Source organism: Tachypleus tridentatus, chromosome 7, assembly GCF_004210375.1.
Source record: "Tachypleus tridentatus isolate NWPU-2018 chromosome 7, ASM421037v1, whole genome shotgun sequence".
In the NCBI taxonomy this organism is placed as follows: domain Eukaryota; kingdom Metazoa; phylum Arthropoda; class Merostomata; order Xiphosura; family Limulidae; genus Tachypleus; species Tachypleus tridentatus.
This window is the reverse complement of record NC_134831.1, coordinates 90038512-90058875: the sequence shown is the minus strand read 5'-3', so window position 1 is coordinate 90058875 and position 20364 is coordinate 90038512. Positions and strand designations below refer to the sequence as shown.

At 35.9% G+C, this 20364-nt stretch overlaps 1 protein-coding gene across 4 annotated transcripts in view; it reads left to right on the top strand.

Annotated features, from left to right (window-relative positions):
• LOC143256173 (zinc finger MIZ domain-containing protein 1-like) overlaps positions 1-20364 on the top strand; it is a 188381-nt gene that overhangs the window by 36874 nt on the left and 131143 nt on the right. For 3 of the 4 annotated variants that reach the window (XM_076513017.1, XM_076513018.1, XM_076513016.1), the window contains one exon: positions 8897-9009. In XM_076513017.1, the coding sequence (XP_076369132.1) occupies positions 8950-9009 (60 nt within the window). In that variant the 5' untranslated portion in view covers positions 8897-8949. Of the gene's footprint in view, positions 1-8896; positions 9010-19236; positions 19516-20364 lie in introns of those variants that run through there. The other variant, XM_076513015.1, reaches the window with a different exon arrangement.

Genomic DNA, 20364 nt, shown 5'->3' with positions numbered 1-20364 from the left:
CTCATCTCCGTAACACATGTCTGTTTTAAAAGTGGAAGTAACAGTTAAGCTCATCTCCGTAACACATGTCTGTTTTAAAAGTGGAAGTAACAGCTAAGCTCATCTCCGTAACACATGTCTGTTTTAAAAGTGGAAGTAACAGCTAAGCTCATCTCCGTAACACATGTCTGTTTTAAAAGTGGAAGTAACAGTTAAGCTCATCTCCGTAACACATGTCTGTTTTAAAAGTGGAAGTAACAGCTAAGCTCATCTCCGTAACACATGTCTGTTTTAAAAGTGGAAGTAACAGCTAAGCTCATCTCCGTAACACATGTCTGTTTTAAAAGTGGAAGTAACAGCTAAGCTCATCTCCATAACACATGTCTGTTTTAAAAGTGGAAGTAACAGCTAAGCTCATCTCCGTAACACATGCCTGTTTTAAAGTGGAAGTAACAGCTAAGCTCATTTCCGTAACACATGTCTGTTTTAAAAGTGGAAGTAACAGTTAAGCTCATCTCCGTAACACATGTCTGTTTTAAAAGTGGAAGTAACAGTTAAGCTCATCTCCGTAACACATGTCTGTTTTAAAAGTGGAATTAACAGCTAAGCTCATCTCCGTAACACATGTCTGTTTTAAAAGTGGAAGTAACAGTTAAGCTCATCTCCGTAACACATGTCTGTTTTAAAGTGGAATTAACAGCTAAGCTCATCTCCGTAACACATGTCTGTTTTAAAGTGGAATTAACAGCTAAGCTCATCTCCGTAACACATGTCTGTTTTAAAAGTGGAATTAACAGCTAAGCTCATCTCCGTAACACATGTCTGTTTTAAAAGTGGAATTAACAGCTAAGCTCATCTCCGTAACACATGTCTGTTTTAAAAGTGGAATTAACAGCTAAGCTCATCTCCGTAACACATGTCTGTTTTAAAAGTGGAAGTAACAGCTAAGCTCATCTCCGTAACACATGTCTGTTTTAAAAGTGGAAGTAACAGCTAGGCTCAGTTCCGTAACACATTTTTGTGTTTTAAAACTGGAAGTAACAGCTAGGCTCAGCTCCGTAACACATTTTTGTGTTTTAAAACTGGAAGTAACAGCTAGTCTCAGCTCCGTAACACATTTTTGTGTTTTAAAACTGGAAGTAACAGCTAGTCTCAGCTCCGTAACACATTTTTGTGTTTTAAAACTGGAAGTAACAGCTAGGCTCAGCTCCGTAACACATTTTTGTTTTAAAAGTGGAAGTAACAGCTAGAATCAGCTCCGTAACACATTTTTGTGTTTTAAAACTGGAACTAACAGGTAGGCTCAGCTCCGTAATACATTTCTGTGTTTTAAAACTGGAAGTAACAAGTAGGCTCAGCTCCGTAACACATTTTTGTGTTTTAAAACTAGAAGTAACAGGTAGGCTCAGCTCCGTAACACGTCTGTGTTTTAAACTTCAAGTAAGTGACAGGCTTGACTCTATAATGTGTTTATTACATGAAATTTGGTTGAATGGACAACAACGTCCTATTGAACAAACATCGAGTTTACAAAACCACGTGTAGACTGTCTTTCTCTATAATTTTGTCTTTCTATAACAGGCAGTTGCAGTCCATTCAACCAAATTTCGTCACAAATATTACACTATGTAACACAAATTTTGTTCCTGGATAGTATGTGTTATTTCGTAATTGCTTATGTTGTAAAAGTACAGAAAATGGCCATTGTTCCATTCAAACTTTGCTTTTGTGACCTGGATAATGAAATTTAGAAATTAACCTATTTTCTATGTAAAAACGGGCAAATTTGCATATTTTCATTTACATAAGGTCTGAATAAAACAACATATGAATCAAGATTTACATGTATTTATACTAAAGTTATTCAAAAATGTTTAGAAGTGAGTAGTTTTTCAAGATTTGCGACTGTAATGTAAATCACTTTCATGTATCAGCCCTCAAATATAGTCTCCCATCATGTTTTCGTTATACGCTCCCAGGTCACAAAAGCAAAGTTTGAAGAGAAAAATAGGTATTTTCCATTTACTTTGGCCTGGCATGGCCTAGCGCGTTAAGGCGTGCGCTTCGTAATCTGAGGGTCGCGGGTTCGCGCCCGAGTCGCGCCAAACACGCTCGCCCTCCCAGCCGTGGGGGCGTTATAATGTGACTGTCAATCCCACTATTCGTTGGTAAAAGAGTAGCCCAAGAGTTGGGGGGGGGGTGATGACTAGCTGCCTTCCTTCTAGTCTTACACTGCTAAATTAGGGACGGCTAGCACAGATAGCCCTCGAGTAGCTTTGTGCGAAATTTCAAGATAAAACAAACAAACCATTTACTTTAGGCTTAAGCAATTGGAAAATAACACTTTCTGTCCAGGAGAAAGTAAAAATTCTGTTACATAGTGTCATGCCTAAACAATCTGTCAAAGAATCTTTATTGTAGTTGAAGCACACGGAACACGAGGCATGTTAGAAGTGAGCTTTTATTTAAACCCCAGTCCAACTTTTATTAATCCAAAAACACGTGGGAAGTGTTCTTTAAATCGATTTCTTTATGTGAGACAACGAAACGTCTACAAATAATTCCTCTTGGTTGGATTAATAGAAATTTAGTTTTACGAGGTCGCTGTTTCGTGTATTTTGTAAAAGGACCTCGTGGTTCGAGCGCTGAACGTTAAATCTGCGTGTTCGCGTTCGAATTCTGTCACCAAACGTTATCGTCCTTCGGGTCGTTATTCGCGCGGCGGTCATTTTCACTGTTTTTTGTTGTTTTTTGGAAAAAAATAGGTCCAAAAAACTGCGGTAGGTGGTATTAACAAGCTGATTTCCCTCTAGACTATCAGTTTGGTATTAGGGACGCCTAATAACAGTTCTCGTGAAATTCAACAAGACAAAAGAATATACGTTTCCAGACTTCGCTTCACCAGATATTGGTGGTTTCCTCCTTCTGTGGAAATTAAGAACGTCCTCTAGGAAGGAAGCTGTAAGCAGCACCGTCGTCCTCGGCCGATACTCCTTCTGTCGACCAGAAATACCCGAGTTAAAAAGTTCACAACTTCAAAAATTGTTACATCACGTAGGTATTCAATACAGTAAACAGACACATCCCAGGTCACACATTTCAGATTCTATCGGTGTTACGATACACTTTCTTTAGAACATACATAAGCCTGAAAGAGTATCCTACTCGTATTTGAAAACTGTATTTCTGAAGGGCCCGACATGGCCAGGTGATTAAGGCACTCGTCTCGTAACCCGAGGGTCGCGGGGTGGAATCCTCGTCACACGAAACATGCTCGCCCTTTCAGCCGTGGGGGTGTTATAACGTGACGGTCAATCCCACTATTCGTTGGTAAAAGAGTAGCCCAAGAGTTTGCGGTGGGTGGTGATGACTAGCTGCCTTCCCTCTAGTCTTACACTGCTAAATTAGGGACAGCTGACGCAGATAGCCCTCGAGTAGCTCTGCGCGAAATTCAAAACAAACAAAACCAAACTTCTGGGAGTTCTTATGTTGTTGTTTTAGTCAATAATATTACTTTCTTCGCCGATAGATAGAGTTTCAGACATATTCTTCTCTTAGCGAAAGCGTCTTAAACTAAGTTCTAATTGTTTTTGAAATTTCGCGCAAAGAAAGCTACACGTGGGCGATCTGCGCTAGCCGTCTCAAACTTAACTTTGAAGGACTAGAGGGAAGACAGGTATTCATCATTACCCACCACCAACTTCATACGTCCTCACTGCCGACAAAGTGTTCGGTGATGGGGTTTCGAACCCACAGATTGCGAGTCGAACACCACCATGTTGTGTTAGGCTACAAAGTTTTGAAACGCACTACAGGAAATGTACGTGGGCATTAATTAATTGAGGAAAACTGTGTTGCATGAAGAGAAACCCACTTGAAAATAAAAATATATCACAGAACGGCTGGTATGGATATTAACACTTTTACTGATAAGGCGAGAACAACGTTTCGACCTTCCTGTAGATGATGGATGACCTAGGAAGGTCGAAACGTTGTTCTCTCCTTATCAATAAAAGTGTCAATACCTGTACCAGCCGTTTTGAGACACATTTTTGTGTTGGTTTCTGTGTTGTCGTGTCTAATGTAGAATGTTTGGTGGAAAAAACTTTATATTTTCATTATTAGGAAATAGATGGCGCATAGTGTAATCGAGTTGGTGAACCATGCATTTCCTTTCACGTGTTGTTTTTTTTTTTTATCTGTTTGTTCCAGCAAGGAGATGTAGTGTAATTATTTAACATAATCCATACTATCTTAGGAGCGGGTTCCTCGTATGGTTAGTACGTGTGTGTTGGGACGACCATTTAATTTCAATAACGATATTCGAAACTCAATACGTCTGTGTCTCCGCGAATGTAATGAAATTCTTTCAACTTGGAAGTTTATTGAGCTTTAGGCTAAATGTGCAGGAAAACAAATTCTATTTTATAATTTTAAGGTAAAAAATTTTTTGTCCTACGAGGTAAACAAATTGCTAGTTTGCTACTAAACCTAACTTTAATAGAACTTAGACACTAAGCCTTTACTAATCTACTCTCGTGATTACATGTCTCTAAATTAACATTTCAGTTTTGTGTTATAAAGGTGTTTTCCAGATGTTAAAGTTTCCAAAATCAGGTGCTGTTTTAAAATACGTGAAGTTTCGTTATTGTTGACAAAGGTGTTCGATAATCCAGGGCCAGTGTTAAAACATTGTACGTTTATTTAGTAGTTTATACCCTTTCACATGTTTCTCTTTCCAGTTGTGCGTCTTCCTGCGTGTGTAATTATTGTTCTCTCTGTGCGTGTGTCAGTACCGATACGCGTCTCTCTCGGTCTTTGTTGTATTTTGTAAAGATACATAAACTAACGTTCCCTGAGTGTATTGTATCGTACCAGCTGTTGTATCAGATGTAAGATAAACAGCATTGGAGAAGACATGGCGTGAATCGTGCCGAATTTGAAATAAACTTTAATTCTATTAGTGGTTTACAAGAATGCTGCCACGTTTATTAACACCTAGACTATGAAAATGTCTTGTAATAGTTTCTCCTTCAATGTTATGGTTGAAATCTTATACACAAAACGTACTTTAGAGATGGAGCTTTATCGGACAACGGTCTTACAACGCTAGAAATCGGGTTTAGGTACCTGTGGTGGGCAGAGCATAAATAACCCATTCTGTAGTTTTGTGCTTAGCTTCAGACGAACAGATACGACATTTTCTTTCTAGTGAAGTTCTATTATCTAACCACAGTACAAGTATTAGTGATACAAATGTTAGGCCTAGAGCCAGGATAGCAGCCATTTGATTATTAGTAAGCACATTGGACAGTTTTGTAGTTCAGGAGAGCCACTATGGTAGTCGTATGGTTATCGGTAAGCACACATGGATTGTCGGAAAATTCTAAATAACCAGTAGCCCTCTGGTGTTGAAAATACTAAAGATTGTCAGTTTTTTCGTATTAAAATGCCCAAAACCAGAACACTAAAAAATAAGTGTATCTGGCTACAGTCTTCGGTATTCGGTTTCTTTGTTATCATAAGAAGACGTGAAATATAGGACGGTATTTGTAACAACAGATTAGTGGTCCTCTAAAGTCCAGGAGCTACAGGCAAATTCATCTCTCTCTTGTCCCCACCACCTTGTTGCAACTTAAAGGTTAGAAACAACTTTTCTTTGAAATATCTTTTAAGGATCCATTCTAATGATTGATCTTTTAGGTCAAATGTTGAACTGATATTTGACTAACATCCACTAATTATTAACTTCACCTCCATGAGTTTTCATAGTGCCTCTTAATTCATTTCGGGGTTCGATCTTTGCGATTGGTGCAACTTGGATATCCCACTGTGCATTGTGTCAAGGTTTTTGGTGGTTATTGGTTACCAATGGAAATGATCTTACACAGCGTTTGTTGTAAGGTAATAATTCACTTTAGATCAGAGAGAGATGGTCTCTGAATGAACAAGTCACCAATGTAAGTTAGGGATGGTTTGACAAAACAAGGAAGACCACATTGTAACTAGTCAACAATCCCTAAACAACACATACAGGTAAGTAACTAGTCAACCATCCCCAACAGTACCCTTCTGGCTGTGTAATTCACCAACTTTCTAAGAAGTAACCTTTGGACTGTGTAATTTACCGATTCTCTAACAAGTAGCCTTCTAACTGTGCAATTCACCAATTCTTTAGCAAGTAGCCTTCTGACTGTAGTTCACCAATTCTGTCAGACGGGTCCTCCTGAATGTGTAATTGACTAATTCTCTAACAAGTAGTCTTCTGACTGTAAAATTCACCAATTCTCAAACAAGTACCGTTCTGACTTTATAATTCACCAATTCTCTAACAAGTACCTTTCTGACTGTGTAATTCACCAACTCTCTAAAAAGTACCCTTCAGACTGTGTAACTCACCAATTCTCTACCAAGTACTGTTCTGATTGTAATTCACCAATTCTCAAACAAGTACCCTTCTGACTGTGTAACTCATCAATTCTCTAACAGTACCATTCTGACTGTAATTCATCAATTCTCTAACAGTACCATTCTGACTGTGTAACTCACCAATTCTCTACCAAGTACCATTCTGATTGTAATTCACCAATTCTCAAACAAGTACCATTCTGACTGTGTAACTCATCAATTCTCTAACAGTACCATTCTGACTGTGTAATTCATCAATTCTCTAACAATACCCTTCTGACTGTGTAACTCATCAATTCTCTAACAGGACCATTCTGACTGTGTAATTCATCAATTCTCTAACAATACCCTTCTGACTGTGTAATTCATCAATTCTCTAACAGTACCATTCTGACTGTGTAATTCATCAATTCTCTAACAGTACCATTCTGACTGTGTAATTCATCAATTCTCTAACAGTACCATTCTGACTTTATTCTTCGTTATAATTTGATTTAGAAGTTGATGACCAGTTACTATACTTCCTTTATTTAAAATGTTTAATTTGATATAATAATGAATGTTTTGTATAACTATTATGATACCTCAATTTTAAAACATTTTAAAAATATAGTTTTTTTGCAAAAGTAACCACTCCCATATGGAGTTTCAACATTTTGTTTCCGTTTGGCTTGAAGTCATTAAAGTTTCAAATAGATCTGTACATTTAGAATCTACTCAAACTGGCAAAGATAAAAAATGCTGATATTATGAAAGTTAGATTTTCAAAGAAAATTAGAATAGTCTCAATTGCATAAGTATTCAATCCCTTCATTACGGAAGCCTAAATCAATTCAGGTGCAATAGATTAGTTTGAAAGGTCACAAAAATTTGGGTAATTGTCTCTGACTGTGTGTAATCAAAGTGGTTTAATTATACTTCAGAGTAAATCCATGTATTTAAACTACAACTTACATAGTAATAAGATACACCAACCATGAAGACCTAGAAACTATCCAGAGAAGTCAGGGATGAAGTGGTAGAGAAGTACTGATCAGAAGATTACAAGAAGATGTGTCCCTTTGAGAACAGTGAAGTTCTTTATAAAGATGTGGTATGTGTTTCATACCACCCCTTCACCACCCAGATCAGGCAACCCTTTTAAATTAAGCAGCCAGACAAGCATGAAACTGGGATGTCTTTGAGAGGTTTGTAAAGTTCCATGTCTGAGATGGGAGTCAGTGTTCATACATAAACAAATATCCTGGTCACTACACAAAGCTGGTCTGTATGGATGAATGGTAAGAAAGAAACCATCTCGTATGGAGTTTTTCACAAATCATGTAAGTGATACTACAGACATGTGACATAAGGTTTTGTGGTTAGACGAGACAAAAATTGAGGATTTTGGTCTAAATTCAAAGCGTTATGTCTGGCACAGTACATCACCCAGACATCATCATCTCAACTGTACAATGATAGTGGTGTCAGCATCATGTTATGTGGATGTTTGTCATCAGTAAGCACTGAAGAGGATGTTAGGATTGTGGATAATTTGGAGAGTGCAAAGTACAGACAAGTCATACAGGAAAACCTTGAGTCAGCCAACAGTCTAAACCTTAATCAAAACTTCACATTTAGCAGAATAATATGTCAGGATTGTGGATAAGTTGGATAGTGCAAAGTACAGACAAATCATACAGGAAAACCTTGAGTCAACCAAGAGTCTAAAACTTAGTCAAAACTTCACATTTAGCAGGATAATATGTCAGGATTGTGGATAAGTTGGATAGTGCAAAGTACAGACAAATCATACAGGAAAATCTTGAGTCAACCAAGAGTCTAAAACATAGTCAAAACTTCACATTTAGCAGGATAATATGTCAGGACTGTGGATAAGTTGGACAGTGCAAAGTACAGACAAATCATACAGGAAAACCTTGAGTCAGCCAAGAGTCTAAAACTTAGTCAAAACTTCACATTTAGCAGGATAATATGTCAGGACTGTGGATAAGTTGGATAGTGCAAAGTACAGACAAATCATACAGGAAAACCTTGAGTCAGCCAAGAGTCTAAAACTTAGTCAAAACTTTACATTTAGCAGGATAATATGTCAGGACTGTGCATAAGTTGGATAGTGAAAAGTACAGACAAATCATACAGGAAAACCTTGAGTCAGCCAAGAGTCTAAAACTTAGTCAAAACTTCACATTTAGCAAGATAATAACCAGAAACACAAAGTCAAAGCCACACATAGCGATATTTAATATTAATACATGTGTTTCTACATGAACGTAGCTATATTTAATATTGATGCATACGTTTCTACATGAACGCAACAATATTTAATATTAATACATGTGTTTCTTGATGAAGGTAGCAATATTTAATATTAATACATGTTTTTTGATGAAGGTAGCAAAATTTAATATTAATACATGTGTTTCTACATGAAGTAGCGATATTTAATAACAATATATATGTTTCTACATATGAATGGTTATTTTGAAGTATTTTTTCTAATCTGTAGAGAGTTGGAATGAGCTGCCACCAGATAGCGCTGTAGATGGTGTATAATCGGTCATGTCTGCTATGGAAAGACACATACAACAAACCAACGAACGTCTTCAATGCATTAAAGAGGTAAAGATTCATTAACATAAACCGTATAACCTGTTCATTTAATAAATAATAATTCTCTATTAGGTTAAGTACTTTCAGCATAGTTAAAAATTAACTCAGTAATTAACATAGCTAATTGAATATACATGTCTTCTTTATTTGTTTTAATATATATTAGGATGCATTGTTCTCTTAGATGAATGTCTTCGGTTTTAACGATGTTTTTGGCCATAATTCCAACAATATCTCATGAAGTTAGGCCGCCTTAGTAGATTCAGATTAGGCCTAAAACCAAATTCGAAGTCAACAATGCAAAGTGCCCTGTACTTACTTGATTCTTGTATTATTGAATGTGTTTGTGTATCGTTTTTTTATAGCATACCCACATCGGGCTATCTGCTGTGTCCAACAAGGGGAATCGAAACCTTAATTTTAGCGTTGTAAATCCGTAGACTTATCGCTGCCCTAGCGGAGGACTATATCGTTGAATAACTGAAATCCGAAATATATATTCACATAAACAGAGTCATTGGAGATTTTAATCTCTTTGATAGTAACAAGGGGAATATTAGCATTAGGTCACATTGTTTACTTAACACGTGCACAGTTTGCACTAGGTCACATTGTTTACTTAACACGTGCACAGTTTTCACTAAGTCACATTGTTTACTTAACACGTGCACAGTTTGCACTAGATCACATTGTTACTCAATATGTGTACTTTATTCAACCAGTAATTAAACCAGTGACTCACTAGTCATCTCGGCTATATAAATATTTTTTGATTCCTCAATAAAACGATGGATAAAGAGAATAGAACAAGGAGAAGACGTGAATGTCATACGGCGCCCCTAGTGGAACAGTCACATGAGAAATGACCCCTCTCCGTGAATATATTACATTTCATTGAGCCTAAATTATGCCTAACATTTGACACTTTCAGTTCCAGCCAGCTTGTTCTCAGAAGGGGTTTTATTGATTGATTCTAAAGATAGCATCAGAACTTAACCAATTCGTTGGTATTTAGTTGTACGAAAACAAAGCGAATTCGCAAATACAAAGGTTGAAAAGCTTCCATTTCCGTCTGCTTGTTATAATTAAGCCTAAATCTAAGTTGTATGTATAGTAGTGAAATTCCTACACCAAAGCTCTTCGTTTCGGATAGAAACGGTAGCGATTTCATACGAGGATTTTGTCTTCTCGTTAAAACTAACTTGTTCGCGTTCGTTACGGCGAAGAATCGCAGTTTTAGTTTTCTCTTAACGAAACGAATGCTGTTTAAATTAACTTGCTTATTGTATCGATTTCCATTATTCTCTGAGCGAATTACACTCCTTACTTGCCGACTCCTCACATCAGTTTCCTGCGAAGATACATCCGGTCACCTAGCAACTGAAGAACAAACAATATTAAGATTAATAGGACCGCAGTGCCAATAGTTGACTTCTTTTTCTTCGATGCCACAGAAATCCAACAAAGGTGACTAAAGTGAACGCTAGATGGCCGCTGAGACTTGAGGGAAAAAGTGAGACAGGCGTCGTTAACAGTTCCTGTTAAAGAATTGTGTTATGTCATGAAAGCATGTTCGTGTTTCCATATAAAAGTGGTATGTAGTATAGACGTCTATGAAAAACGTAAACATATCTATATATAAAACTGGTATATAGTATTGATTTTTCAAAACGTGTTCATATTTTTATATAACAAATTGCAAAGTTTTACACTCGTCCATTTCGAAGACGTTTATAACACACAGTGAACAGCTTCTATAGGGAGAAACCAGCATACCAAGTTAAAAAAATAATACATACTAATATGTATAAGTATGCATATACATGAAGCTTTAAAGATGAACGTCAAGGAGGTTCCTTTCATCGTGGTTACTTATTGGTTTGTGTCATTCATCTGTGGTACCACATGTAGTTGGTGTAAAAAATACTGTGTAAAAACAAGGAGCAACTTTTTTTCTGCTGGCAGTCAGCTGATACCTTTGAATGTGAATGACCAACAGGTGTCCGACACGTCTTTAGAAGTATAATACTGTAGAACCTTGACTATCCTTCTCGTCTAATACTCTTTATTTTGTATTGTCTTATAACTTCAATAAACCCTTTTTTCTCCCTGTTTCAAGTTGTGTCTACTCTCTATCTTTCTATCAACTCAATCAAAATCGAGAAAACTCAATTTAACACTGCCAAACCTCACAGTACCTTGCAAGTTGTACCGATTACTCGGAAGGAAATTATTGAACCTGAAGATACTATAGTACCACATTAAAACTACTGAACCTGTAGATACTATAGTACCACATTACAACTACTGAACCTGTAGATACTATAGTAGCACATTACAACTACTGAACTATGTAGATACTGTACATTACAACTACTGAACTATGTGTATACTGTAGTATTACATTACAACTACTGAACTATGTAGATACTCTAGTACCACATTACAACTACTGAACTATGTAGATACTTAGTACCACATTACAACTATGGAACTATGTAGATACTTAGTACCACATTACAACTACTGCACTATGTAGATACTGTAGTACCACATTACAACTACTGCACTATGTAGATACTGTAGTACCACATTACAACTACTGAACTATGTGTATACTATAGTACTACATTACAACTACTGAACTGTATAAACTGTAGTACCACATTACAACTACTGAACTGTATAAACTGTAGTACCACATTACAACTACTGAACTATGTAGATACTGTACATTACAACTACTGAACTATGTATAAACTGTAGTACCACATTACAACTACTGAATTATGTATAAACTGTAGTACCACATTACAACTACTGAACTATGTAGATACTGTACATTACAACCACTGAACTATGTAGATACTGTACGTTACAACAACTGAACTATGTAGATACTGTACGTTACAACTACTGAACTATGTAGATACTGTACATTACAACTACTGAACTATGTAGATACTGTAGTACCACATTACAACTACTGAACTATGTGTATACTCTAGTACCACATTACAACTACTGAACTATATAGATATTGTAGTACCACATCTCAGGACTACTGTCCAGGAATTACACATCGCTGCATTATATCCTTATCGCTGTAATTCGTTGAGATCAACATACAACATAAGAGTTCTATGATTGTATCAACATACAAAATAAGAGTTGTATGATTGTATCAACATACAACATAAGAGTTCTATGATTGTATCAACATACAACATAAGAGTTGTATGATTGTATGACTAGAAGGCTGAGAAGCTAATTACGTCAGTTCAACGGATCAAAGTCCACAACAGCGTGTCCGTGATTCAAGGGGGTTTGAAACTAATATTTACATTGATTTCCATCAAGTGACCTGACTGGTTGCCCATGGACTTCTGTTTGGATTTAGCCTTGGTAATCAAAGTGCACGTCTGATGGGAAGTATTTGACCAGTTTATCAAGGTGTGTGTTATAAGACTGAATCTCTTCCCTTTTCAGGTGTTTTTTACAATAGAGATTGTAATGTTGAACAATATTATCATGGCCGTGAGACAGACCAAGGTGGGTGGATTACAGAATACCTGCTAGGTTTCCATAGTTCTCTGTAGACTTCACACCATTATACTCCATGAATGGAATACATTGGGACACAGCGCCTCCTACGGAGATCTACCCAAATCAATGTGAAGTTTATAATGTGGTGTGAATTAAGACTTGGAGCAGATAAGCTTATGATGAGAGTAGCTTTAGTTAATGATATAGTGTATAGTAGTAACAGGGAAAAAATGATTGTATGAAACTTGAAAAAAGCCCCATATTGTGGGGTGGAGATTGTTTATTTACTTTAGAAGTTTCGGACAAAGCTACACGTATTTAACGTTGGACTAGACAGACTAGAAAGAACGAAGGTAGTTGACAACTCCAATAATTCATCTCTTGTGCAGGTGATAGTGCAACCATGGCACTAAAGTGCAAAATGCAAAAGAAAGGCGAAAATCACAAACATCCTCGAATTTTCAGACAAGGAGGCCTGGCACGACCAGACTTGGCTCGCACTTTGAAGGTCGCGGATTCGAATTTCCGTCTTACCAAAAATGCTCGCTCTGTCAGCTGTGGGGCATTTTAATGCTACGGTAAAACCCACTATTATTGATAAAAGAGTAGCCTAAGAGTTGGTGGATGTTGGTGATATCTAGCTGCCTTCCCTAAAGTATTTCACGGCTAGATCAGGAACGAATAGTGCAGATAGCCCTCATGTGGCTTTGCGCAAAATTCAAAACAAACCAAATCCAAACAAGGTGACTGACTACTAGGACACGCCATATGCAGGGGCGTAGATTTTTTACACCCGATGGGGGGGGTGATGATTTTTGCAACCACTTATGTGGACTGTTCAATTTCCAAATTGGTAATCTCTGATTACGTGAACCTGAAAGCTGTAAACATGTAGTCACAGAGTAATCTTGTTGCCACGATACTTGCATGTATACTTAGGCCTACTGACTGATACTTACGAACTATCACTTAGATCGAAAAGCTTTAGAAGCACGCCTGTATTAAAGATGCACATTTCGGCTACTGATAAAGCCTACATCTAGGCCTAATTATGCAATTCGATTGGTAAGAACACGAGAATCACAAGGACAAACACACAATTTGTAGGCCTGTGATGCAATAAAACAATTCAATAGACCAAACTGCAGGGGGGGTGATTGTATGCACCATACCCCCCAACCCCCAGAAACTACGCCCCTGGCCATATGTAATTTAAAACATAATTTTGTGTATCATTATGTTATGTATTTTTCTACTTTTTACGTTAGATCTTAGGAATCTGGAATCTAATTTAATCCAATGACTTTCGTTCAGTTTATAAATTTGTTGTACAACACTAAACGTACTTAAAAGCAATTTCTTATTGAATAATACCGTGGTCGTATATAACCGAGGAGATAATTCTCACCCCGGTGAGTTTCTTCTCGTTTCTCTACGTGAAATGGCGTAAGCTGTTGGTTACCGTTCGAACTACGTAACAGAGTCCGGGCTGTTGATTGGTTCTCGGATCGATGACGTTATGGTTAGCAACGACTTTGATTTACGTCATAGTCGCTTTGTTTTCTCCAGTGTTCGTAGTTACGCGAACTTCGATTTATCTCATTTGAATGAAGTTAATTATGTCTTCCGAAACGTTGTTTCCAAGACGTACTGTTATAAAGTCACAAAATATGATACTGTCAATGAAATCTTGCTAAGGATTGGTTTGCATTTCTTTCAGTTAAACTAACAGTGTTAATGATAGTTTCTCATTTCTTCTGTTTAAACCAATACTGTTGGTTATTAGTTTTATTTCTCAGGTTTAAACTAACAATGTTAGTGATTGGCTTTCTCATACCCGCAGCTAGTGTCTCAAGAGTTTAGATTGTATGTAGCTTTGTGAAGCGATCTAACATCCGTGTTATATATACTATAATAAAGTGACTATATATGGTATATTTTGAACGAATAACTAGCATCTAGCCCATGCTAACTTGTACTGTTGCAATGTTTTGTTTTGTACAGTTAAAAGTGATCTATGCAAGTCTCTATAGGAAAGGTTGCTTCATTTCTATAAGAAAGACTAAGAATTATAAGAACTAAATCGTTTGTAAGGACTTACTGGTCGTATATAAGACAAATCATGTCGTCTATGAGATAAATAATGTCTATAAGACAAATCATGTTATCTGTAAGATAATTATACATAATCTCGTCTATAAGACAAATAATGTCGTCTGTAAGTTGAATTATGCCCTCTGTAAGACAGTGTTTATTAGATAAATAATGTCTATGAGACAAATCATGTTGTCTGTAAGATAAGTCATGTCTTCAGTAAAATAAATGTCTATAAGACAAATCATGTAAGATAAATAATGTCTATGAGACAAATCATGTTGTCTGTAAGATAAATCATGTCTTCAGTAAAATAAATGTCTATAAGACAAATCATGTAAGATAAATAATGTCTATAAGACAAATCATGTTGTCTGTAAGATAAAACATGTCTTCAGTAAAATAAATGTCTATGAGACAAATCATGTTGTCTGTAAGTTGAATTATGCCCTCTGTAAGACAGTGTTTATTAGATAAATAATGTCTATGAGACAGATCATGTTGTCTGTAAGATAAATCATGTCTTCAGTAAAATAAATTTCTATAAGACAAATCATGTAAGATAAATAATGTCTATGAGACAAATCATGTTGTCTGTAAGATAAATAATGTCTATGAGACAAATCATGTTGTCTGTAAGATAAATCATGTCTTCAGTAAAATAAATGTCTATAAGACAAATCATTTTGTCTGTAAGATCATGTCTTCAGTAAAATAAATGTCTGTAAGACAAATCATGTAAGATAAATAATGTCTATGAGACAAATCATGTTGTCTGTAAGATCATGTCTTCAGTAAAATAAATGTCTATAAGACAAATCATGTAAGATAAATAATGTCTATGAGACAAATCATGTTGTCTGTAAGATAAATCATGTCTTCAGTAAAATAAATGTCTATAAGACAAATCATGTTGTCTGTAAGATCATGTCTTCAGTAAAATAAATGTCTATAAGACAAATCATGTAAGATAAATAATGTCTATGAGACAAATCATGTTGTCTGTAAGATAAATCATGTCTTCAGTAAAATAAATGTCTATAAGACAAATCATGTTGTCTGTAAGATCATGTCTTCAGTAAAATAAATGTCTGTAAGACAAATCATGTAAGATAAATAATGTCGTTTATAAGATAAATCATGTCGTCTGTAAAATAAATATTGTCTATAAGACAAATCATGTCGTCTAAAGAGCTGAACGTTAAACGTTTGTATATGTCAGTTGTATCAAATAACTATTCTGTATTAGTGTATTTATCACCTGTCACATTGAGTATTTTCTCCACGACGAAACTAGGTCTCTGTCAGATTCTGGTAGGTTTTACGGGTGAAATTGAGTCACACTTCCTCGAACTATCAAAATATGTATCATTTGTTGAGTGATTGATTAGCTAAAGAAAGCATCGTGTCACTGAAATATGTTCGTTTTCCGTTGCTACAGAAACGATAAATATTATACGATAACAAATCAATATCATTGTAAAAGTCTATTGGGATTTTCCCATCTGAAGGTTTGGTTTTTGTTAAGCACAAAGCTACACAATGAGCTATCAGTGATCGGCTCACCATGGGTATCGAAACCCGATCTTTAGTGTTGTAATCCTACAGATTTGCAGATAAGCCACTTTGGAGAAGCCGCATGTAAAGGAGACAATATTCAGTGTTTATCGCAGGAGAAACGCCTTCATTAAGCGTAAATATTCTAATTAGTTGATGTCGCTCGTTCGATTTCCGCTCGAACATTCTTTAAGAGGACATTTATCTTGTTTCCAAATATCAACCGTAAGTAAAGGTATATTTAAATTGTTAAGAATTCTGTAATAAAAGTTTCACACAGTAGAATCTGTGAGATCTATTTGTTTTTTCTTTAATTTATCTGTTATTTTCTGTGTTTACGAAACACTCTACAGGTGGCACTTGTAGGTACTTTTGATTAACCAGGTTTCAAGTACAACTGTATTTTAGATTTATTCACTCACTGAAACTTTTGTATTTTAAAAGAGTTGGTGATACTAACGTTGTTTCAAATTAAGAAGGTTTGTCCGTCATATACCGTATATTGTGATTTTTATTAAGAGGACAACCAGTTATATCTGCTTACAATAAAACAAAAACTGTTCTCATTGGAAGAACTTATCGTGTATAATGTAACGTCTAACACTGTGGCAAGTGATTCTAATATGTAGAAGACTACCAACAGCACGTCTTAACGTAAGTTACTGTAATGTGTGTAAGAGACTACCAACAGCACGTCTCAACTAAGTTACTGTAATGTGTGTAAGAGACTACCAACAGCACGTCTTAACGTAAGTTACTGTAATGTGTGTAAGAGACTACCAACAGCACGTCTTAACGTAAGTTACTGTAATGTGTGTAAGAGACTACCAACAGCATGTCTTAACGTATGTTACTGTAATGTGTGTAGGAGACTGCCAACAGCATGTCTTAACGTATGTTACTGTAATGTGTGTAGGAGACTACCAACTGCATGTCTTAACGTAAGTTACTGTAATGTGTGTAGGAGACTACCAACAGCACGTCTTAACGTAAGTTACTGTAATGTGTGTAAGAGACTACCAACAGCATGTCTTAACGTATGTTACTGTAATGTGTGTAGGAGACTGCCAACAGCATGTCTTAACGTATGTTACTGTAATGTGTGTAGGAGACTACCAACTGCATGTCTTAACGTAAGTTACTGTAATGTGTGTAGGAGACTACCAACAGCACGTCTTAACTAAGTCACTGTAATGTGTGTAGGAGACTACCAACAGCACGTCTTAACTAAGTTACTGTAATGTGTGTAGGAGACTACCAACAGCACGTCTTAACTAAGTTACTGTAATGTGTGTAGGAGACTACCAACAGCACGTCTTAACTAAGTTACTGTAATGTGTGTAGGAGACTACCAACAGCACGTCTTAACTAAGTTACTGTAATGTGTGTAGGAGACTACCAACAGCACGTCTTAACTAAGTTACTGTAATGTGTGTAGGAGACTACCAACAGCATGTCTTAACGTAAGTTACTGTAATGTGTGTAGGAGACTGCCAACAGCATGTCTTAACGTATGTTACTGTAATGTGTGTAGGAGACTACCAACAGCACGTCTTAACGTAAGTTACTGTAATGTGTGTAGGAGACTATCAACAGCATGTCTTAACGTATGTTACTGTAATGTGTGTAGGAGACTGCCAACAGCATGCCTTAACGTAAGTTACTGTAATGTGTGTAGGAGACTACCAACAGCACATCTTAACGTAAGTTACTGTAATGTGTGTAGGAGACTACTAACAGCACATCTTAACGTAAGTTACTGTAATGTATGTAGGAGACTGCCAACAGCATGTCTTAACGTAAGTTACTGTAATGTGTGTAGGAGACTACCAACAGCACATCTTAACGTAAGTTACTGTAATGTGTGTAGGAAACTACCAACAGCACATCTTAACGTAAGTTACTGTAATGTGTGTAGGAGACTACCAACAGCATGTCTTAACGTAAGTTACTGTAATGTGTGTAAGAGACTACCAACAGCACACCTTAACGTAAGTGATTTTAAAATTTTGGACCATAACGTCATCTTAATACAGGTTACTGTAAAATTTAGTAGGTTAGCACAAGCAAATTGCACGTGAGGTTATCCTAACGTTTGAAATATCGCTAAATGAAAATCTTGCTTCTGTAGTTCAGGAGATTGAATACAACGTGTGTTATAATGTTTGTAAAAATCGTAAACTCCATCAAGTGAAACCTTTCTTTATACATTTCAACAATGAAGATATGTCAAATATTGTGCTGCGTCTTTGCGAAAGGTAAAAAATTTGACCCAGTAGATGAACCTACAAGTAGTGGAGTAATTGTTTCCATGTGTCAGTGGTCTCTGCGAGTTTATATCAAAACTATATTTTGGAATCAGTTTTTGGCCTGCAGTGCTACTCTTCAAACATGTCGTATTCATGTTTTTTTTTTTCTTTCCTCAGAGAAAAGCCTGTATAAGGTATCCTGTTGTGTTTGTGTTCCAATCAATATGATGCAGCGACTTCTACACAACGGCTTTAAGTACGAAATAAAATATTCAGTGTTTAAGCTGTTCGTCCTGCATTCATGGCGTGATAACACGTCATGTTATACTTCCACTAAACGTTGTTCTCGGAGCCGAGAAGGCTGCTGGGACGTCACCGACTGGCGCGAAAAAAACACAAAAAAAACTCTTATAAAATAAGTTTCAATACTGTTTTTCTTTGCCGTGTTACAACGTTTGCTTTTTCCGATAATTATTATTATATTGCCTGGAAAATATTCTGTATTATAAGAACAGATTTCTAGTGGTAATAAAGGATATAAAAACTACGTAGAAATAAACAGGAATGTAAAAGTCTCATATGCAGCTTATTTTCTAACCCTAACAGTCCTCTAAACTACTTGAAAAATTATAATGTCGTATACCTTACGTTAGACTTCTCACGTTATAGATTGGTTTTTAAAGATACAATTTTACAAATAACCTTATTGCATATTTTAATTTATTTTCTTTCGTTTAATGTCGTTGATTTATTTGTATACAAACTCACCGTTTTGATTTTTATAACACAGATAAGAGACAAAACCGTACATAGGTGTCGTACTACTCTTATTAGAGGTTTAACTGACGCCCTACCTATCGGAGAATCCCTCAACGTTTCTGTCGTTAAGCCTCTCCCGACAAATATCTGAGACCGTAACAACATTTCGATTTAGTGCATTACGCAGAACCGGGAACTTCAGCCAATACGAGCTGAAACATGGAAAATGTTTAAAAAAACAACAAAACTACACGGACTCTACTTACACATGTACAGCCTTCCTTACGGACAGAAACTACACAATACTAAGGTACTTATATATATAAGTAATTACCTGGACATGTACTGTTATATTTATATATACAAGTAGTTACATGGATATAAACAGACAGTATTTTTATATTTATATAGATAGGAAGATACATGGACATAAAGCATACTGTATTGTTATATTTATATATATAAGTAGTTACATGGACATAAACATAAAGTATTTTTATATTTACATAGATAGGAAGATACATGGACATAAAGCATACTGTATTGTTATATTTATATATATAAGTAGTTACATGGACATAAACATACAGTATTTTTATATTTATATAGATAGGAAGATACATGGACATAAAGCATACTGTATTGTTATATTTATATATATAAGTAGTTACATGGACATAAACATAAAGTATTTTTATATTTATATAGATAGGAAGATACATGGGCATAAAGCATACTTTATTGTTATATTTATATATATAAGTAGTTACATGGACATAAACATACAGTATTTTTATATTTATATATATAAGTAGTTACATGGACATAAACAGAAAGTATTATCAACACAACCATATTTGTCCTGTTTTCTCAATAGCATTGAATTGGAACTAGTGGTGGTCATTAGTAGATAGCTAATATAATTCCAGTGTAGTATTTTTATTCTTGGTTCTCTTCTTGTCACTTTTAACTTAACTTGTGGGATTTGGGATCTATCAAGTACTTACTGTCTTTATTACTCTGATGGGCCAACTAGATTATTTATAATTTGAACATTAAATTATGTGTCACACCTTTACACCTGGGTGTTATATATAAACTTAACATACTCACTAGAACTTAACCTCTGCCCTATCTTCATCTAGGTACCACAGGTACC